Source organism: Hyperoodon ampullatus (assembly GCF_949752795.1).
Source record: "Hyperoodon ampullatus genome assembly, chromosome: X".
Lineage (NCBI taxonomy): Eukaryota > Metazoa > Chordata > Mammalia > Artiodactyla > Ziphiidae > Hyperoodon > Hyperoodon ampullatus.
In genome coordinates, this window is record NC_136913.1 from 63,953,887 (window position 1) to 63,977,225 (window position 23,339).

Consider the following 23,339-nt stretch of genomic DNA (forward strand, 5'->3'; position numbering starts at 1 on the left):
AATGGAAATCAAAAGAAAGCTGGAGTAGCAACTGTCATATCAGACAAAATGGATTTTATCTTTAAATTTTTAAAAAATATCTTTATTGGAGTATAATTGCTTTACAATGGTGTTAGTTTCTTCTTTATAATGAAGTAAACCAGCTATACATATATATATATATATATATATATCCCCATATCTCTTCCCTCGTGCATCTCCCTCCCTCCCACCCTCCCTATCCCACCGCTCTAGGTGGTCACAGAGCACCAAGCCCATCTCCCTGTGCTGTGTGGCTGCTTCCCACTACCTATTAATTTTACATATGGTAGTGTATATATATCCATGTCACTCTCTCACTTTCTCCCAGCTTAGCCTTCCCCCTCCCCGTGTCCTCAAGTCCATTCTCTAGTACGTCTGCGTATTTATTCCCATCCTGTCCCTAGGTTCTTCACACCCATTTTTTCTTTTTTAGATTCCATATGTGTGTTAGCATACGTTATTTGTTTTTCTCTTTCTGATTTACTGCACTCGGTATCGCAGACTCTAGGTCCATCCACCTCACTACAAATAACTCAATTTCATTTCTTTTCATGGCTGAGTAATATGCCATTGTATATATGTGCCACATCTTCTTTATTAATTCATCTGTCAATGGACACTTGGGTTGCTTCCAGGTCCTGCATATTGTAAATAGAGGAGCAATAAACATTGTGGTACATGACTCTTTTGGAATTATGGTTTTCTCAGGGTATATGCCCAGCAATGGGATTGCTGTGTCGTATGGTAGTTCTATTTTTAGTTTTTTAATGAAACTCCATAGTGTTCTCCATACTGGCTGCATCAATCTACATTCCCACCAACACTGCAAGAGGGTTGCCTTTTCCCCACATCCTCTCCAGCATTTATTGTTTGTAGATTTTTTCATGATGGCCATTCTGACTGGTGTGAGGTGATACCTCATTGTAGTTTTCATTTACATTTCTCTAATGATTAGTGATGTTGAGCATCATTTCATGTATTTGTTGGCAATCTGTGTATCTTCTTTGGTGAAATGTCTATTTAGGTCTTCTGCCCATTTTTGGATTGGGTTGTTTGTGTTTTTGATATTGAGCTGCATGAGCTACTTGTAAATTTTGGAGATTAATCCTTTGTCAGTTGCTTCATGTGCAAATATTTTCTCCCATTCTGAGGGTTGTCTTTTGGTCTTGTTTATGGTTTCCTTTGCTGTGTAAAAGCTTTGAAGTTTCAGTAGGTCCCATTTGTTTATTTTTTGTTTTTATGTCCATTTCTCTAGGAGGTGGGTGAAAAAGCATCTTGCTGTGATTTATGTCATAGAGTGTTTTGCCTACATTTTCCTCTAAGAGTTCTATAGTGTCTGGCCTTACATTTAGGCCTTTAATCCATTTTGAGTTTATTTTTGTGTACAGTGTTAGGGAGTGTTCTAATTTCATTTTTTACATGTAGCTCTCCAGTTTTCCCAGCACAACTTACTGAAGAGGCTGTCTTTTCTCCACTGTATATTCTTGCCTCCTTTATCAAAGATAAGGTGACCATATGTGCATGGGTTTATCTCTGGGCTATCCTGTTCCATTGATCAATATTTCTGTTTCTGTGCGAGTACCATACTGTCTTGATTACTGTAGCTTTGTAGTTTAGTCTGAAATCTGGGAGTCTGATTGCTCCAGCTCTGTTGTTCTTTTGCAAGATTGCTTTGGCTATTTGGGGTCTTTTGTGTTTCCACAGAAATTGTGAAATTTTTTGTCCTAGTTCTGTGAAAAACGCCAGTGGCAGTTTGATAGGGATTGCATTCAAATATGTAGATTGCTTTGGGTAGTACGGTCATATTCACAATGCTGATTCTTCCAATCCAGGAACATGGTATATCTCTCCATCTGTTTGTATCATCTTTAATTTCTTTCATCAGTGTCTTATAATTTTCTGCATACAGGTCTTTTGTCTCATTACGTAGGTTTATTCCTAGGTATTTTATTCTTTTTGTTGCAATGATAAATGGCAGTGCTTCCTTAATTTTTATTTCAGATTTTCCATCATTAGTGTATAGGAATGCATTAATTTTGTATCCTGCTACTTTACCAAACTCATTGATTAGCTCCAGTAGTTTTCTGGTAGTACCTTTAGGCTTCTCTATATATGGTATCATGTCATCTGCCAGGAGTGACAGCTTTACTTCTTTTCCAATTTGGATTCCTTTTATTTCCTTTTCTTCTCTGATTTCTATGGCTAAAACTTCAAAAACAATGTTCAGTAATAGTCGTGAGGTCGGGAAACCTTGTCTTGTTCCTGATCTTAGTGGAAATGGTTTCACTTTTTCACCATTGTGGACGATGTTGGCTGTGGGTTTGTCATATATGGCCTTTATTAGGTTGAAAGCAGTTTCCCCTATGCCTACTTTCTGGAGGGTTTTTATCATAGATGGGTGCTAAATTTTGTCAAAAGCTTTTTCTGCATCTATTGACATGATTATATGGTTTTTATTCTTCAACTTATTAATATGTATCACATTGATTTGCATATATTGAAGAATCCTTGCATTCCTGGGATATATCCCACTTGATTATGGTGTATGATCCTTTTAATGTGCTGTTCGATTCTGTTTCCTAGTATTTTGCTGAGGATTTTTGCATCTATGTTCATCAGTGATATTGGCCTATAGTTTTCTTTCTTTGTGACATTTTTGTCTGGTTTTGCTATCAGGGTGATGGTGGCCTCATAGAACAAGTTTTGGAGTGTTCCACCCTCTGCTATATTTTGGAACAGTTAGAGAGGGATAGTTGTTAGCTCTTCTCTAAATGTTTGATAGAATTCGCCTGTGAAGCCATCCGGTCCTGGACTTTTGTTTGTTGGAAGATTTTAAATCACAGTTTCAATTTCAGTGCTTGTGATTGGTCTGTGTATATTTTGTATTCCCTCCTGATTCAGTATCGGAAGTTGTGCGTTTCTAAGAATTTGTCAATTTCTTCCAGGTTGTCCATTTTATTAGCATATAGTTGCTTGCAGTAATTTCTCATGATCCTTTGTGTTTCTGCAGTGTCAGTGGTTACTTCCCGTTTTTCATTTCTAATTCTATTGAGTATTCCCTTTTTCTTGATAAGTCTGGTTAATGGTTTATCAATTTGTTTAGCTTTGGAAAGAACCAGCTTTCAGTTTTATTGATCTTTGATACCGTTCTCTTTATTCCTTTTTCTTTATTTCTGAACTGATCTTTATGATTTCCTTCCTTCTGCAAACTTTGGGGTTATTTTGTGTTTCTTTCTGTAATTGCTTTAGGTGTAAGGTTAGGTTGTTTATTTGACATGTTTCTTTTTCTTAAGGTAGGATTGCATTACTATAAACTTCTCTCTTAGAAGTGCTTTTGCTGTATCCCACAGGTTTTGGGTCACTGTGTTTTCACTGTCATTTGATTCTAGGTATTTTTTGATTTCCTCTTTGATTTCTTCAGTGATCTCTTGGTTATTAAGTGGTGTGTTGCTTAGCCTCCATGTGCTTGTATGTTTTACAGATTTTTTCCTGTAATTGATATCTAGTCTCATAGAATTGTGGTTGGAAAAGACACTTGATACGATTTCAAATATCTGAAATTTACCAAGGCTGGATTTCTCACCCAATATATGATCTATCCTGGAGAATGTTCCATGAGCACTTGAGAAGAAAGTGTATTGTGTTGTTTTTGGATGGAATGTCCTATAAATATCAATTAAGTCCATCTTGTTTAATGTGTCATTTAAAGCTTGTGTTTCCTTATATATTTTCATTTTGGATGATCTCTCCCTTGGTGATACTGGGGTGTTAAAGTCCCCTACTATGTGTGTGTTACTATTGATTTCCCCTTTTATGGCTGTTAGCATTTGCCTTATGTATTGGGGCTCCTATGTTGGGTGCATAAATATTTAAAATTGTTATATCTTCTTCTTGGATTGATCCGTTGATCATTATGTAGGGTCCTTTTTGGCTCTTGTAATAATCTTTATCTGAAAGCCTCTTGTCTGATGTGAGAATTGCTACTCCAGCTTTCTTTTGATTTCCATTTGCATGGAATATCATTTTCCATGTCCTCACTTTCAGTCTGTTAGGTGTCCCTGTGTCTGAAGTGGGCCTTTTGTAGACAGCATATGTACGGGTCCTGTTTTTGTATCCATTCAGCCAGTCTATGTGTTTTGGTTGGAGCATTTAATCAATTTACATTTAAGGTAATTATCAATATGCATGTTCCTATTACCATTTTCTTAACTGTTTTAGGTTATTGTAGATCTTTTCCTTCTCTTGTGTTTCCTGCCTAGAGAAGTTCCTTTAGCATTTGCTGTAAAGCTGGTTTGGTGGTGGTGAATTCTCTTAGCTTTTGCTTGCTTGTAAAGGTTTTAATTTCTCCGTCAAATCTGAATGAGATGCTTCCTGGTTAGAGTAATCTTGGGTGTAGGTTTTGCCCTTTCATCACTTTAAATATGTCCCGCCACTCCCTTCTGACTTGCAGACTTTTTGCTGAAATATCAGCTGTTAACCTTATAGAGATTCCCTTGTATGTTATATATTGCTTTTCTCTTGCTGCTTTTAATATTTTTTCTTTGTGTTTAATCTTTGATAGTTTGATTAATATGTGTCTTGGTGTTTCTCCTTGGATTTATCCTGTATGGGAGTCTCTGTGCTTCCTGGACTTAATTAACTACTTCCTTTCCCATATTAGGGTAGCTTTCAACTACAATCACTTCAAATATTTTCTCACTCCCTTTCTTTTCCTCTTCTTCTTCTAGGACCCCTATAATTTGAATGTTGGTGCATTTAATGTTGTCCAAAACATCTCTGAGACTGTCCTCAATTCTTTTCACTCTTTATCTTTATTCTCCTCTGTGGTCATTAGTTCATTTTATCTTCCAGGTCACTTATCTGTTCTTCTGCCTCAGTTATCCTGCTATTGATTCCTTCTAGAAAATTTTTTATTTTATTTATTGTGTTGTTCATCATTTTGTTTGCTCTTTAGTTCTTCTAGGTCTTTGTTAAACGTTCTGGTATTTTCTCCATTCTATTTCCAAGGTTTTGGATCTTTACTATCATTACTCTGAATTCTTTTTCAGGTAGACTGCCTATTTCCTCTTCATTTGTTAGGTCTGTTAGGTTTTTACCTCGCTCCTTCATCTGCTGTGCATTTGTTTGTCTTCTCATTTTGCTTAAACTTGCTGTATTTGGGGTCTCCTTTTACAGGCTACAGGTCTGTAGTGCATGTTGTTTTTGGTATCAGCCCCTAGTGGCTAAGGTTGGTATAGTGGGTTGTGTAGACTTCCTGGTGGAGGGGACTAGTGCCTGTGTTCTGGTGGATGAGGCTGGATCTTGTCTTTCTGGTGGGGAGGTCTGCGTCTGGTGGTGTGTTTTGGGGTGTCTGTGACCTTATTATGATTTTAGGCAGCACCTCTGTTAATGGGTGGGCTTGTGTTCCTGTCTTGCTAGTTGTTTGGCCTAGTGTATCCAGCATGTAGCTTGCTGGTCATTGAGTGGAGCTGGGTCCTGGCGTTGAGATGGAGATCTCTGGGAGAGCTTTCGTTGTTTGATATTATGTGGAGCTGGGAGGTCTCTGGTGGACCAATGTCCTGAACTCAGCTCTCCCACATCAGAGGCACAGGCCTGACAGCTGGCTGGAGCAACAACATCCTGTCATCCACAAGGCTCAGAATAAAAGGGAGAAGAAATGAAAGAAAGAAAAAAAAGAAATAAAATAATTAAAATAAAAAATAACTATTAAAAATAAAAAAAATTACGGGCCTTCCTGGTGGCACAGTGGTTGAGAGTCTGCCTGCCGATGCAGGGGACATGGGTTCGTGCCCCGGTCCAGGAAGATCCCACATACCGCGAAGCGGTTAGGCCCGTGAGCCATGGCCGCTGAGCCTGTGCATTTGGAGCCTGTGCTCCACAACGGAGAAGCCAGAACAGTGAAAGGCCTGCGTACCACAAAAAAAAAAAAATAAAAATTAAAAAATTGAAAAGTAATTAAAAAAGGAAACAAAGAAATGCACAGGATAGCAACGAAAACAAAAAACAAATCCACTAATAATAAGAAAAAATTAAAAACTATACTTTAAAAAAATGAAAATGGGCAGACAAAATGCTAGGACAAATGGTAAAAGCAAAGTTATACAGACAAAATTACACAGAGAAGCATACACATACACACTCACAAAAAGCGAAAAAGGAAAATAAAATATGTATCATTGCTCCCAACGTCCACAACCACAATTTGGAATGATTTGTTGCCTATTCAGGTATTCGACAGATGCAGGGTACATCAAGTTGATTGTGGAGAGTTAATCCATTGCTCCAGAGGCTGCTGGGAGAAATTTCCCTTTCTCTTCTTTGTTTGCACAGCTACTGGGGTTCAGCTTTGGATTTGCCCCTGCCTTTACGTGTAGGTCGCCTGAGGGCGTCTGTTCTTCGCTCAGACAGGACGGGATCAAAGTAGCAGCTGTTTATGGGGCTCTGGCTCACTCAGGCTAGCGGGAGAGAGCGGTACCGAAGGCAGGGCGAGCCTGCGGTGGCAGAGGCCAGCATGACGTCGCAACAGGCTGAGGCATGTCGTGTGGTCTCCCAGGGAAGTTGTCCCTGGATAACAGGACCCTGGCAGTGGTGGGCTGCACAGGCTCCCGGGAAGGGAGGTGTGGATAGTGACCTGTGCATGCACACAGGCTACTTGGTGACTGTAGCAGCAGGCTTAGCATCCCATGCTCGTCTCTGGCGTACATGCTGAAAGCCGCAGCTCATGCCCATCTCTGAGGCTCATTTAGGCAGTGCTCTTAATCCCTTCTCCTCACACACCGCAAAACAAAGAGGCAAGAAAAAGTGTGTTGCCTCTTCAGCAGTTCCGGACTATTGCCCGACTCCCTCCAAGCTAGGTGTGGCGAACTACACTCCTTCAGACTGTGTTCACGCAGCCAAGCCCTGTCCTCTCCCTGAGATCTGACCTCCGAAGCCCAAGCCTCAGATCCCAGCCCCCACCAGCCCCAGTGGGTGAGCAGACAAACCTCTCAGGCTGGTGAGTGCTGGTCAGCACTGAGCCTCTGTGCGGGAATCTCTCTGCTTTACCCTCTGCACCCCTGTTGCTGTGCTCTCCTCCGTGGCTCCTAAGCTTCCCCCGGGCCTACCCCCATTTCCGCCAGTGAAGGGGCTTTCTACTGTGTGGAAACTTTTCCTCCTTCACAACTCTCTCGCACTGGTGCAGATCCCATCCCTATTCTTTTGTCTCTGTTGTTTCTTTTGCCTTTTGCCCTACCCAGGTGCTTGGGGGAGTTTCTTACCTTTTGGGAGGTGTGAGGTCTTCTGACACTGTTCAGTAGGTGTTCTGTAGTACTTGTTCCACATGTAGATGTATTTCTGATGTACCTGTGGGGAGCAAGGTGATCTCCACATCTTACTCTTCCACCATCCTGAAGGACTTCTCAAAACAGACTTTAAAATAAAGACTATTAGGAGAGACAAAGAAGGACACTACAAAATGATCAAGGGATCAATCCAAGAAGACGATATAAGAATTTTAAATATCTATGCACCCAACATAGGAGCACCTCAATACATAAGGCAAATGCTAGCAGCCATAAAAGGGGAAATCAGTAGTAACACAATAATAGTAGTGGACTCCAACACCACACTTCCACTAGTGGACAGATCAACCAAAATGAAAATAAATAAAGAAACACAAGTTTAAATGATACATTAAACAAATGGACTTAATTGATAATTACAGGATATTCCATTCAAGAACAACAGAATACACTTTCTTCTCAAGTGCTCATGGAAATTCTCCAGAATAGATCATATCTTGGGTCACAAATCAAGCCTTGGTAAATGAAAGACAACTGAAAAGGTATCAAGTATCTTTTCCGACCATAACACTATGGAACTAGATATCAATTACAGGAAAAATACGTAAAAAGTACAAACACATGGAGCCTAAACAATACACTACTAAATAACCAAGAGATCACTGAAGAAGTCAAACAGGAATTCAAAAGATACCTAGAAACAAATGGCAATGAAAACATTACGACCCAAAACCTATGGGATGCAGCAAAAGCAGTTCTAAGACGGACGTTTATAGCAACACAATTCTACCTCAAGAAACAAGAAACATCTCAAATAAACAACCTAACCTTGCACCTAAAGCAATCAGACAAAGAAGAATAAAAACCCCTCCAAGTTAGCAGAAGGAAAGAAATCATAAAGATCAGATCAGAAATAAATGAAAAAGAAATGAAGGAAACTATAGCAAAGATCAATAAAACTAAAAGCTGGTTCTTTCAGAAGATAAACAAAATTGATAAACCATTAGCCAGACTCATGAAGAAAAAAAAGGGAGAAGACTCAAATCAATAGAATTAGAAACGAAAAAGGAGAAGTAACCACTGACACTGCAGAAACACAAAGGATCATGAGAGACAAATACAAGCAACTATATGCCAATAAAATGGACAACCTGGAAGAAATGGACAAATTCCTAGAAAAGCACAACCTTCCGATACTGAACCAGGAAGGAATAGAAAATATACACAGACAGATCACAAGCACTGAAGTTGAAACTGTGATTAAAAATCTTCTAACAAACAAAAGCCCAGGAACAGATGGCTTCACAGGTGAATTCTACCAAACATTTAGAGAAAAGCTAACACCTATCCTTCTCAGAGTCTTCCAAAATACAGCAGAGGGAGGAACACTCACAAACTCATTCTACGAGGCCACCATCACCTTGATACCAAAACCAGACAAGGACGTGACAAAGAAAGAAAACTACAGGCCAATATCACTGATGAACATAGATGCAAAAATCCTCAACTGAATACTAGCAAACAGAATCCAAGAGCACACTGAAAGGATCATACACCATGATCAAGTGGGATTTATCTCAGGAATGCAAGAATTCTTCAATATACGCAAATCAATCAAAGTGATATACCATACTAACAAGCCGAAGGGGAAAAACCAAATGATCATCTCAATAGATGCAGAAAAAGCTTTCGACAAAATTCAGTACCCATTTATGATAAAAATCCTCCAGAAAGCAGGCAGAGAAGGAATGTACCTAAACATAAGAAAGGCTATATATGACAAACCCACAGATAACATAGTTCGTAATGGTGAAAAATGGAAACCATTTCCACTAAGATAAGGAACAAGACAAGGTTCCTCATTCTCACCACTATTATTCAACATATGTTTGGAAGTTTTAGGCACAGCAATAAGACAAGAAATAGAAATAAAAGCAATTCAAATTGGAAAAGAAGTAAAACTGTCAGTACTTGCAGATGGTATGATACCATACGGAGAGAATCCTAAAGATGCTAGCAGAAAACTACTAGAGCTAATCAACGAACTTGGTAAAGTAGCAGGATACAAAATTAATGCACAGAAATCTCTTGTATTCCTATACACTAATGATGAAAAATCTGAAAGAAAAATTAAGGAAGCACTCCCATTTACCATTGCAATAAAAAGAATAAAATTCCTAGGAATAAACCTACTTAATGAGACAAAAGACCTGTATGCAGAAAACTGTAAGACACTGATGAAAGAAGTTAATGGTGATACAAACAGATGGAGAGATATACCATGCTCTTGGATTGGAAGAATCACTATTGTGAAAATGACTATACTACCAAAAGCAATCTACAGATTCAATGCAATCTGTATCAAACTACCCATGGCATTTTTCACAGAACTAGATCAAAAATTTTCACAATTTGCATGGAAACACAAAAGACCCCAAATAGCCCAAGCAATCTTGAGAAAGAAAAACGGAGGTGGAGGGATCAGGCTCCCTGACTTCAGACTATACTACAAAGCTACAATAATCAAGACAGAATGGTACTGGCACAAAAACAGAAATATAGATCAATGGAACAGGATAGAAAGCCCAGAGAGAAACCCCCACACATATGGTCACCTTATCTTTGATACAGGAGGCAAGACTATACAATGTAGAAAAGACAGCCTTGTCAATAAGTGGAGCTATGAAAAGTGGACAGCTACATGGAAAAGAATGAAATTAGAACACTCCCTAACACCATACACAAAAATAAACTCAAAATGGATAAAGACCTAAATGTAAGACCACATACTATAAAACTCTTAGAGGAAAACATAGGCAGAACACTCTTGACATAAATCACAGCATGACCCTTTTTGACCCCCCTCCTAGAGAAAGGGAATTAAAAACAAAAATAAACAAATGGGACCTAATGAAACTTAAAAGCTTTTGCACAGTAAAGGAAACCATAAACAAGATGAAAAGAAAACCCTCCGGATGGGAGAAATATTAGCAAATGTATCAAGGGACAAAGGACTAATCTCCAGAATATACAACCTGCTCATGCACGTCAATATCAAAAAAATAATAATAAAATAAACAACCCAACCGAAAAATGGGCAGAATACCTAAATAGACATTTCTCCAAAGAAGATATACAGATTGCTAACAAACACATGAAAGGATGCTCAACATCACTAATCAATAGAGAAACGCAAATCAAAACTACAATGAGGTATCACCTCACACCAGTCAGAATGGCCATCATCAAAAATCTAGAAACAATTAATGCTGGAGAGGGTGTGGAGAAAAGGGAACCCTTCTGCACTGTTGGTGGGAATGTCAATTGATACAGCCACTATGGAAAACAGTATGGAGGCTCCTTAAGAAACTAAAAATAGAACTACCATACGACCCAGCAATCCCCCTACTGGGCATATACCCTGAGAAAACCATACTTCAAAAAGAGTCATGGAACACAATATTCATTGCCGTTCTATTTACAATAGCCAGGAGATGGAAGCAACCTAAGTGTCCATCGACAGATGCATGGTAAAGAAAATGTGGCACATATATACAATGGAATATTACTCAGCCATAAAAGGAAACGAAATTGAGTTATTTGTAGTGAGGTGAATGGACCTAGAGTGTGTCATACAGAGTGAAGTATGTCAGAAAGAGAAAAACAAATACCGTATGCTAACACATATATATGGAATCTAAAAGAAAAAAAAGGTTGTGAAGAACCTAGGTGCAGGACAGGAATAAAGACGCAGACATTGAGAATGGAGTTGAGGACCCAGGGAGGGGGAAGGGTAAGCTGGGACGAAGTGAGATAGTGGCATGGACATATATACACTACCAAAACGTAAAACAGATAGCTAGTGGGAAGCAGCCACATAGCACAGGGAGATATGCTCGGTGGTTTGTGTCCACCTAGAGTGGTGGGATAGGGAGGGTAGGAGAGAGACACAAGAGGAACGAAATATGGTGATATATGTATATGTGTAGCTGATTCACTTTTGATACAGCAGAAACTAACACACCATTGTAAAGCAATTATACTCCAATTAAGATATTTAAAAAAAGGGAAATAGAAATATAAGGTAAAACAAAAAGTAAGTAAATAATCCATAATCCCACCATCCAGCAATAACTACTATTAACATGTTGCTGTATTTTCTGCAATATTTTTTCTGTTACAATATATTCATTTAATATTATAATATTGAGATATTACATTTTGTTTGGAACTTCTTTTTCAACAACCTTTGTATCTGAGCATTTATCTATGACACTCAATACTCGTTACAAACATGATATTTAAAAATGACTGACATTTGATTCTATGATGATAATTTAACCATCTACTTAATACTGGACTTTATAGTGTTTCCAACTTCTGCTGGTATAAATAACACTATAATGAACCGTTTAGCGTTGAAAAATCTGTTCACTTCCCTGTTTATTTCCTTACTAAAACTTCCTAGGGGCACAATTACTGTAATATAGGGTATAAATATTTTTCAGACTCTTGCTACATACTGCCAATTTGTTCATCAGGAAAGTTGTATGCTTCCTGCAGCAAAACAGACTAGCCATTTCGCACAGCCTTGCCCAAACTAAATACTATGCATTTTAAAATTTTCAGCAGTTTAATAGGTGATAAATGGTATCCCATTGTTGATTTAATTACTAAGACTTCTAATGAGGATGAGTATCTTTTCTTTCATTTATTGACCATGTATATTTTTCCTTAGTGAATAAAACATTTTATTTTTCAAAACGATGAGGGTAATTATTATACAGCCCAACAGAATGGATGAGGACACTGAGCCCTAAGCAGGCACAGCCCAGGATTCAGTTCACTTGATATATGGTTTAGGTCAGTGTTTTTCAACATATAGTCTATGAATCACCTAAATCACCTAGGAGGCATATTAAAAAATGCAGGTTTCTGGGGCCCCCACTGCCCTCCTAAACCAGAACCAAGGTGTGTGAAAGAGAGTTGGAATTTCGATAATCTCCCTAAGTGACTCATGAACACTAAATTTGGGATTCTCAGTGAAAGAGAGGACAGGGCAGAGTGGCATGTGTTAGATCACTTGATGACCTTTTACAAACTACATGAAAGGAACTGTCTGATCCTTTTCTTATAGTTCTCCCAGGGACTTGGTTCTTATTCTAGGTGGCAACTAATTCCCAGGTCTCTCTATTGGCTTTCAGTATAAGAAAAACTCACATCCTGTAAGGCTACCTCCTTCTTATCTTCTCACATCTTACTCTGAACTTACGTTTCCCCCTAAAGTCACTCAGCAAATACTTGTTAAATGCTCACTATGGGTCGGGCACTGTGCTTGGTACTGTGGGAACAAGGCATACCAACTTGAAGTTGGCAGCCAGACTGCTTTGTAATTTTTATAAATTTACTCTGCCAAAAACTGCTCAAAATTAAAATAATAGTTTTCATTTACTGAACAATTATGTGATGGACATTGTACTTGGTACTTTACACATATTATCTCTACTCCATAATAATTCTGTCCTATAAGAAAATGGCATCCTTATTTTACAGATGAGGAAACTGAGGCCCAAGGCCATACAACGTATATGGGTTAGAGCTGGGCTTAGAATCCTGTTCTATTTGACTCCAGTCTGGGCTCTTTCATCTATATTATGCTATCTTCCTAAGGCTTAAAAAAATCTTCCCATCATGAAGATTTTTGAATTCATGTTTTTTTGTCTTTTTGGTAACAGAATATGGCCTGTAGGGTCTAACACTTCCAACTTAATTAGCATATACTGACTCTTTGGATTCAAATGATTCTAGTAAAAGATCCACCAGCCCAATATATCTTCCCCCAAATAAGTTTTTTTCTTTTTTTAAATACCTGAGGTACCACTCCCACTGCCCTCCGAAGGCTTTCCAGGCTCACATCTTGTATATTTTGACCAGCAAGGTAAATGTTACCCTTTTGAGGCTCATAGAAGCGAAACAACAGCCTCACTATTGTGCTTTTCCTGAAATAGGAGACAATGAAAGGTTATGTAGCTCCAACTGGCATTAGGGAACCCCTATTTTAAACCACAGTCATCATTTTATTATGACACATAAAAAATATTACAATGGGAGTCAGCAATCAACAATGCAGAATTTTATAAAGAACTAAATTACCCACCCTGACCCACTACCTCCTACAATGGCCACTTTCTTTCCTGCAGGAACTTCAAAAGATATTCCACTAAGGACTTTCTGCCCTTCAATGTATTCAAAATGCACATTATCAAAGGCCACCGTAGCTGTCTGTGGTGTGATCTGAAGGGGAGATGCCATCACTTTGTCCTAGCAGGGAAGAGAAAAGAAAAGCCACTTTACACACCTCCTAGAGTACAGCTATGCAATTTTCTAATTCACAGAGAGAAAAAGGAAAATAAAGGGAAAGGAGGAGGTTTATAAGTGGAGTTAGACCACTTCTAAGCATGCTTTTAAAAATGTTTTTTCACTCCTCACTGTTAAGGGTAAAAATACTGAATGCTTTGATTTCTGATCAATTTGTTTTGGGGGTAAAGAGGGATGGTGGGCAGGGGAGAAAGGAGGTTGAGAATATGAGGAGAGGCAATCACATTTTATATCATTATTAGCAAAAGTAAATCAGGTACAAGTACAAATATTGAAGTTAACAAAATTTAGCTTCTAGGTATAATATTCTTTGCTAATACTGTAAGGTTTCCAAACACAGAAGTAAAAGCTGTAACAGCCTTTTAATACACATGATAGTCCCAATTCCTGCAAAAGAGAAATTAGTTTGCTAATATGGTAATGTAAAAATATTCCCCCGGAATAATACCATTAATGAGATGATGCTTATATGCTTTTAAAAAGGTACTAAATAGAGTACTTACTTTAATTCGGGTGTCTACCTTGAGTAGAGTAAACAAGGTGTTCATATCTATAAGTGCTTGTCTAGTTTCTCTGTATACAGTTCCCAGAAAGTTAAGGGGCAATGAAAGCTGAAAAAGCAGTCCATTCACCATTACTAAATCTCCAACAGTAAGGGTACCTTAATATGCAGTTGGTAGAAAAAAAAAATTTTAGATGTCATGAACTTTCCAGTTTAAGACAGAGAAGTTTACAGTTTACTACTGTGGAATACAGTTCAAAATGTACATAATCAGCAACTCTTAGACCTACTCAAATTCCAAAGCATTTTAATCCACGATTTAGGAAAATAGGGAACTAGATATATGCTAACTGGAATGGCAAAAGCCCACCCATACACTACACATAATATATAAGAAAAAGAGAATGGTTTAAGTGAGGAAAGAAATGGAAGGCTGAAAATCTCTCCTTTCATCCTAAGAAAGTTCCTTGTAATGTAAAATAGAAGTTTTTTCAAGTATAAATTAAAAAATTGGAGCAAATGGATATCATGATTGGGAATGATAAACCATGTATTAAGGTCTCAGTGAATGAATGAATCCTATCTAAGCAAGCAGGTTTCAGAAAAGAGGCACAGATATTATTTACTTTTGAAATGTTTTGCAATGAACAACTAATAGAAAAATTAAAAGGTTACTAGTAATTTTTATATATGACTGCTTGCATTTTAGTCCTTTGGACTAAATATTAAATTAATTACATTTCTTTCCAGGTCTACAAGAGAAATTAGAAATATCAAATGCTAAAAAGAAAGTTACTCCAAAAAGAATCAGGTTGTAGCCCCACAAACAGTAATCCCAATCAATGAGAGAACCAGTGCTAAACTTGTAGTGTTAAACAAAGGGAAGTAAAAAAAAACATCATCATGTAATCAAGAAAACATATTCTGATACAAAAACGAAAGTACTCCAAGGATGTTATAGCACCTTATTGAACATGCTTTATAATTAAGACTAATATACACATTTCTTTCATTAATCTTTATAAAGGTTAAGTAAAACATTGACTAACGTGAAAACCACATATCCATTACCTGCCACAATTCCCTGACTGGCGAGCACCATTATGGCTGTTAAACCAACACTGAAAATAGCACTTTGACCAAAGTTCAGCATAGCCAGAGTAGAGGTACTTTTCAATGAAGCAGTCTCATATGTCTTCAAAAATCCATCATATCTTTGTGCTTCATAATTTTCATTATTAAAATACTACAAAATACATAAAAATAGTAACTACATACAACTATAATTGGAATTTAATCTCTTAAGTGATTAGTATCCTTTTCATGGATACAATTTTGTACTGCATACATCATTTTAAAAACTGACTTTCCATATATTGGACTATGGTACTCCTGCAGTTTTCCACAATGGACAGTATTTGAAAAGTCCATAAAATTCATCCCCCAAACATTTACTGAATGCCTAGTTAATTTAAACCCAGATCTAAAAAAGCTGTCAATGGTACTTCCTTCACAAAGCTTTGCCTTGATCCTCTGAGACTCTGAATTGACAATTCTCATTGCCCCCACAACATTACGCCTTTCTCATGTAGCCACTTGCATACTTTACTTTAACTCTCCGAGTGCTTAGAAAATTCTGGGAAGGCAAGGATCAAACAGTAATCATTGTTTTTACCACCCTCCCCCATTACAGGACTTAGCATAGTGCTTTGCACACAAGAGGCATTCAGTAATATTTGTTAAATGGAAAAATGAACAGATAAATGGAAGAATTAGTGAAAAGCACTCTGCTAGGCACTATGAGGGATAGTCAAGAACTTAGTGTACATTCGGAATCAAGATACTAACCATACTGTCACTACTTATAAATTAATTCAGAAGGTAAAATTCTGATGGTGCCACACAAAAAATGAGGTAGAAAGGGCAATTTCTAAACAAAAGAAAAACAATAAAGTACTATTATTTCATCATACCTAGAGATCCTATACTAATCTGCAGCTCTAACTTACAGCACCTATTCAATTAAATGGCAGAACAAACCTTAGTGTGGTGTGAAAGGAAGAGGAAGGTAAAATTAAACATATTACCTTCACAGTTTCATAATTCAGCAGCGAGTCTATGGCAGCGTTACCTGCATCATTATCTGCTTTGTTCATCTCTATTCTAAATCTAGTTCTGTAAGACAAAGATTTGCATAGGCATGGAATGTTTGCTACAGAAGCATAACTAATTTCTGAAACTTGACTGACTTCTGGGGAATACCTTACCTCCACCGTGTGACAGCAACTGTGAATGCTGTGTATGCACCAAGTGTCCCAAGGGTCACCAGTGCAAACTGGGCACCACATCTATAATACTGGAGAAGGCAAAAGAAGAAATGAGAAACAGTCATTGCTCTTGCCAAATAGTTTATAATATACATTAGCAAATCTCAAAGATTTTAATTAAAAAATATGTTGGTATAAAGTTGTATATATGAAAAACTGAGTGAGAAAACAAATACCTTAGAAAATCAACTTTAAGTTATATGCATACTTTTAATTATAAAATATGAAATTGCCTAAAATGCTACAAATGGTGAACAGAAAGAAACCTAGATAATCTGAGCATATCAGTCCAAAGTCATATACCATAATGTCTGTTAACAAAAAAACTGCAACCACTAGCTAAATGACTGACCTATGTGTAGAACTGAACAGCTCTTTACAATAACATGATAAAGACTTCGGACACAGTCCCTTGAAGCTTGTGGCAAAATAATTAAACAAACTGTATAACCCTTCTGGCACCATGGGATTTTGCTTTCAAATCATAAGCATGCAATAGTACAAAAGCTTCAAGTACTAAATAGCTACTAACAAGAATGTAAGATAAAAGCTTGTCATGAAAAATGTTTTACTTACCAAAACACCACTGACAAGGGTCACTTGAATGTAAGATAAAAGCTTGTCATGAAAAATGTTTTACTTACCAAAACACCACTGACAAGGGTCACCTCAAACATGATGGGAAGAAGATTAAATACTAAAGCACTCAGGACAAAACTGATACCCCTTGTCCCTCTGTCAATAGCCTTTGATAAAGCTCCTGTCTGTCTGTTCAGGTGGAAAGCGAGATCCAGGTTGTGAAGATGGAGAAAGACATTTTTGGCTATTCTTCGGATTGAATTTTGGGCTACCTTGCCAAATACTGCATTTCGAACTTCATTAAAAAAGGCAGCTCCGGCTCTTGATACACCATCTAGCAATACAATCAAGAAAAAGTGGGGTGTAAAAACATTAGAATCGTTGGAGTATAAAAACGTCAAGGGCTCAGAAAATGTTTGTACAATGAATGAATATATCACAGAATACTTTCACTAAAAGAAACCTAGAAAATACCTAGCCTACTGAGTATCAATCTTTCCACCACCATGAAAACCTTTCACTGTTATTTTCCCCCATAAGATTCCAAATGTTGAAAGATTTTTCCAAGTAAATACTTTTACTAAACAGCAGCCCATAAGGCCTTATTGTGGATAAATGTACAGTATCTGTTGAGGTTTTGTGATCTAATTCAATTCCCCCAAATAACAATGATAAAATTGAGATCCTGAAAAATCCAAGTGCTTTGACTAAGCATGCCCCAACTCAGGTCTGAGTTTCAAAAAGTATCCTTTCTACTGCATGGGGACACAAAGCATCATATTCTATTCTTTACAAATTGTAGATTTGTGTCATGGTTATTGAATATAATTTAATGACACATTAATACAGGTATATCATTATGTAGCCATTTCCTATTCAATGGCTAACAACAACAGCAAGAAAATAACTAGTCTTACTAAAAAAAATCTTATAAGGAGCCTAACTATTAGAAGTGGTTATTATGAATTTAATGTCTTACTTCATGTTATTGTTTTCTAGAACTTAGAAAATGAGACTTTTATAACAGAATTTTTGGAAAGTATATCATACAAAGAATTTTTTAAAAACCACACATCAAAAAAAAAATCTCACATAAAACAAACATCCAAAATGCTAAGTTGTGTTTGTGGTGAAAAGGTCATATGCTCAAATATGATGAAACCCTCTTGGAGAAAGTCAACACCTGTAGACAGATTAAAGAACCAAACATACAGCCAATGAGAACTGCCGTTGCCATGGTTGCAACTGTATTTGGTGCATCACTCAGGTTCAGCATGTTTCCCGACATCTGGTTGAGGCTGTCTACAGCATATTTAAACATGAAGGGAACCACGATATTCATAGCCTAAAAACATAAAAGCAGCAATTATCAATCATATGCAAATTATGTATTTATAAAAGTACAAATATTTACCTTAAATTAGTATTTATGGGAATGTTTGGATATTAACCATTTACTAGTATTGGAATGATCTTCCCAGTTTATAAAGATAAAATCTTTGGCAGTGGGAGAGCAGTCATTTCAGGATTCCTACCTCACACTGACTGCCATGTTAATATTCATTTATAAGCTATGTGCATTAGTCAAATGCTCCTGCCTCCATGAAATCACCCTGATCATCCACTCAAAAATGCTTTCTCCATTACCTAAAATCCTACAGAGCTAATAACACAGCAAACTGCCTTATACTGTAGTTCTTTGTGTATGTAAGTAGAATGCTTTGTATACAGCAGGTATTCAATAAATATATGTAAAATTATTTATTCACCAAAATAATAGTAAAACTGAAATTATACAGCAAAAAAGGATCTCAAAAGCAGATACATTACAAGTATCTGTAGCTGATTCACCATTCAGGGGGAAAAAAACCCAACACTGATAGATCTATTTGCCCCAGAAAAAAATCCCTTTGCTCCAACACCGTATAAAAGAAAACACAGGAGGTTGAGGAAGATGGCTGAAGAGTAAGACGTGGAGATCACCTTCCTCCACACAGATACATCAGAAATACATCTACACGTGGAAAAACTCCTACAGAACACCCACTGAATGCTGGCAGAATACCTCAGACCTCCCAAAAGGCAAGAAACTCCCCACGTACCTGGGTAGGGCAAAAGAAAAAGCAGAGACAAAAAACAGGCATGGGACCTGCACCAGTAAGAGGGAGCTGAGAAGGAGGAAAGGTTTCCACACACTAGGAAGTCCCTTCACTGGTGGAAACTGCGGGTGGCGGAGGGGGGATGCTTCAGAGCCGCAGAGGAGAGCGCAGCAACAGGAGTGCAGAGGGCAAAGCGGAGAGATTCCCGCAGAGAGGATAGGTGCCCACCAGCACTCACCAGCCCAAGAGGCTTGTCTGCTCACCCACTGGGGAGGGCGGGGGCTGGGAGCTGAGGCTCAGGCTTCAGTTGGGTCTCAGGGAGAGGACTGGGGTTGGCGGCGTGAACACAGCCTGAACGGGTTAGTGCACCACGGCTAGCCGGGAGGGAGTCCGGAAAAAAGTCTGGACCTGCCAAAGAGGCAAGAGACTTTTTCTTCCCTCTTTGTTTCCTGGTGCGAGAGGTGAAGGGATTACGAGCACTGCTTAAAGGAGCTCCAGAGACAGGCGCAAGCCACGGCTATCAGCACGGACCCCAGAGAAGGGCATGAGACGCTAAGGCTGCTGCTGCCGCCAATAAGAAGCCTGTCTGCGAGCACAGGTAACTATCCACACCTCCCCCTCCTGGGAGGCTGTGCAGTCTGCCACTGCCAGGGTCCCGTGATCCAGGGACAACTTCCCGGGGAGAACGCACGGCGCACCTCAGGCTGCTGCAACATCATGATGGCCTCTGCTGCCGCAGGCTCGCCCCGCATCCGTACCCCTCCCTCCCCCCGGCCTGAGTGAGCCAAAGCCCACGAATCGGCTGTTCCTTTAACCCTGGCTGTTCCTTTAACCCCGTCCTGTCTGAGCAAAGAACAGATGCCCTCAGGCAACCTACTCGCAGAAGTGGGGCCAAATTCAAAGCTGAACCCCGGGAACTGTGCAAACAAAGAAGAGAAAGGGAAATCCCTCCGAGCAGCCTCAGGAGCAGGGGATTAAACCTCCACAATCAACTTGATGTACCCGGCATCTGTGGAATACCTGAATAGACAACGAATCATCCCAAAATGAGGAGGTGGACTTTGGGAGCAAGATAGATTATTTTTTCCCCTTTTCCTCTTTTTGGGAGTGTGTATGTGTATGCTTCTGTGTGAGATTTTGCCTGTATAGCTTTGCTTTCACCATTTGTCCTAGGATTTCTCCGTCCGTTTTGTTTTTTACTTAAAAAATATTTTTCCTAATAACTATTTTTTATTTTAATTATTTTCTTTTATCTTACTTTAGCTTATTTTATCATCTTTCTTTCTTTTTTTTCTCCCTTTTATTCTGAGCCATCTGGATGAAAGGCTCTTGGTGCTTCAGCCAGGAGTCAGTGCTGTGCCTCTGAGGTGGGAGAGCCAACTTCAGGACACTGGTCCACAAGAGACTTCCCAGCTCCACGTAATATCAAATGGCAAAAATCTCCCAGAGATCTCCATCTCAACACCAAGACGCAGCTTCACTCAACAACCAAGAAGCTACAGTGCTGGAAACCATATGCCAAACAAGTAGCAAGACAGGAACACAACCCCACCCATTAGCAGAAAGGCTGCCTAACATCATAATAAGGCCACAGACACCGCAAAACACACCACCAGACATGGACCTCCCCACCAGAAAGACAAGATCCAGCCTCATCCACCAGAACACAGGCACTAGTCCCCTCCACCACGTAGACTACACAACCAACTGAACCAACATTAGCCACTGGGGACAGACACCAAAAACAACAGAAACTATGAACCTGCAGCCTTCAAAAAGGAGACCCCAAACACAGTAAGATAAGCAAAATGAGAAGACAGAAAAACACACAGCAGATGAAGGAGCAAGATAAAAACCCACCATATCTAACAAATGAAGAGGAAATAGGCAGTCTACCTGAAAAAGATTTCAGAATAATGATAGTAAAGAGGATCCAAAATCTTGGAAATAGAATAAAGAAAATGCAAGAAACATTTCACAAGGACCTAGAAGAACTAAAGAGGAAACAAATAACTATGAACAACACAATAAATGAAATTAAAAATACTCTAGAAGGGATCAATAGCAGAATAACTGAGGCAGAAGAACGGATAAGTGACCTGGAAGATAAAATAGTGGAAATAAGTACTGCAGAGCAGAATAAAGAAAAAACAATGAAAAGAACTGAGGACGGTCTCAGAAACCTCTGGGACAACATTAAATGCACCAACATTCAAATGAGAGGGGTCCCAGCAGAAGAAGAGAAAAAGAAAGGGACTGAGAAAATATTTGAGGAGATTATAGTTGAAAACTTCCCTATATGGGAAAGGAAATAGCTAATCAAGTGCAGGAAGCACAGAGAGTCCCATACAGCATAAATCCAAGGAGAAACACGCCAAGACACATATTAATCAAACTATCAAAAATTAAATACAAAGAAAACATATTAAAAGCAGCAAGGGAAAAACAACAAATAACACAGAAGGGAATCCCCATAAGGTTAAGAGCTGATCTTTCAGCAGAAACTCTGCAAGCCAGAAGGGACTGGCAGGACATATTTAAACTGATGAAGGAGAAAAATCAACAACTAAGAGTACTCTACCCAGCAAGGGTCTCATTCAGATGTGATGGAGAAATTAAAACCTTTACAACAAGCAAAAGCTGAGAGAGTTCAGCACCACCAAACCAGCTTTACAACAAATGCTAAAGGAACTTCTCTAGGCAAGAAACACAAGAGAAGGAAAAGACCTACAATAACAAACCCAAAACAATTAAGAAAATGGAAATAGGAACATACATACTGATAATTATCTTAAATGTAAATGGATTAAATGCTCCCACCAAAAGACACAGACTGGCTGAATGGATACAAAAACAAGACCCATATATATGCTGTCTACAAGAAACCCACTTCAGACCTAGGGACACATACAGACTGAAAGTGAGGGAATGGAAAAAGATATACCATGCAAAAGGAAATCAAAAGAAAGATGGAGTGGCAATTCTCATATCAGACAAAATAGACTTTAAAATAAAGACTATTAGAAGAGACAAAGAAGGACACTACATAATGATAAAGGGATCGATCCAAGAAGAAGATATAACAATTGTAAATATTTATGCACCCAACATAGGAGAACCTCAATACATAAGGCAAATACTAACAGCAATAAAAGGGGAAATCGACAGTAACACATTCATAGTAGGGGACTTTAACACCCCACTTTCACCAATGGACAGATCATCCAAAATGAAAATAAATAAGGAAACACAAGCTTTAAATCATACATTAAACAATATGGACGTAATTGATATTTACAGGACATTCCATTCAAAAACAACAGAATACACATTTTCCTCAAGTGCTCATGGAACATTCTCCAGGATAGATCATATCTTGGGCCATAAATCAAGCCTTGGTCAATTTAAGAAAACTGATATCGTATCAAGTATCTTTTCCGACCACAATGCTATAAGACTAGATATCAATTACAGGAAAAGATCTGTAAAAAAGGCAAACACATGGAGGCAAAACAATACACTACTAAATAACCAAGTGATCACTGAAAAAATCAAAATGGAAATCAAAAAATACCTAGAAACAAATGACAATGGAGACAAGATGACCCAAAATCTATGAGATGCAGCAAAAGCAGTTCTAAGAGGGAAGTTTATAGCAATACAATCCCACCTTAAGAAACAGGAAAATCTCAAATAAATAACCTAACTGTGCACCCAAAGCAATTAGAGAAAGAAGAACAAAAAAGCCCCAAAGTTAGCAGAAGGAACGAAATAATAAAGATCAGATCAGAAATAAATGAAAAAGAAATGAAGGAAATGATAGCAAAGATCAATAAAACTAAAAGCTGGTTCTTTGAAAATATAAGCAAAATTGATAAACCATTAGCCAGACTCATGAAGAAATAAAGGGAGAAGACTCAAATCAGTAGAATTAAAAATGAAAATGGAGAAGTAACAACCGACACTGCAGAAATACAAAGGATCATGAGAGATTACTACAAGCAACTCTATGCCAATGAAATGGACAACCTGGAAGAAATGGACAAATTCTTAGAAATGCACAACCTAGCGAGACTGAACCAGGAAGAAATAGAAAATATGAACAGACCAATCACAAGCACTGAAATTGAAACTGTGATTAAAAATCTCCAGC

General features: G+C 38.2%; 1 protein-coding gene across 3 annotated transcripts in view; it reads right to left on the bottom strand.

Annotated features, from left to right (window-relative positions):
* Nucleotides 1-23,339, bottom strand: part of ABCB7 (ATP binding cassette subfamily B member 7) — a gene marked incomplete at both ends in the record, with an annotated part of 147,162 nt that overhangs the window by 23,276 nt on the left and 100,547 nt on the right. For all 3 annotated transcript variants that reach the window (XM_079727705.1, XM_079727706.1, XM_079727704.1), the window contains 8 exons: nucleotides 13,171-13,300; nucleotides 13,459-13,622; nucleotides 14,183-14,340; nucleotides 15,253-15,427; nucleotides 16,269-16,356; nucleotides 16,449-16,537; nucleotides 17,153-17,421; nucleotides 18,300-18,432. In XM_079727705.1, the coding sequence (XP_079583831.1) occupies nucleotides 13,171-13,300; nucleotides 13,459-13,622; nucleotides 14,183-14,340; nucleotides 15,253-15,427; nucleotides 16,269-16,356; nucleotides 16,449-16,537; nucleotides 17,153-17,421; nucleotides 18,300-18,432 (1,206 nt within the window). The remainder of the gene's footprint in view (nucleotides 1-13,170; nucleotides 13,301-13,458; nucleotides 13,623-14,182; nucleotides 14,341-15,252; nucleotides 15,428-16,268; nucleotides 16,357-16,448; nucleotides 16,538-17,152; nucleotides 17,422-18,299; nucleotides 18,433-23,339) is intronic.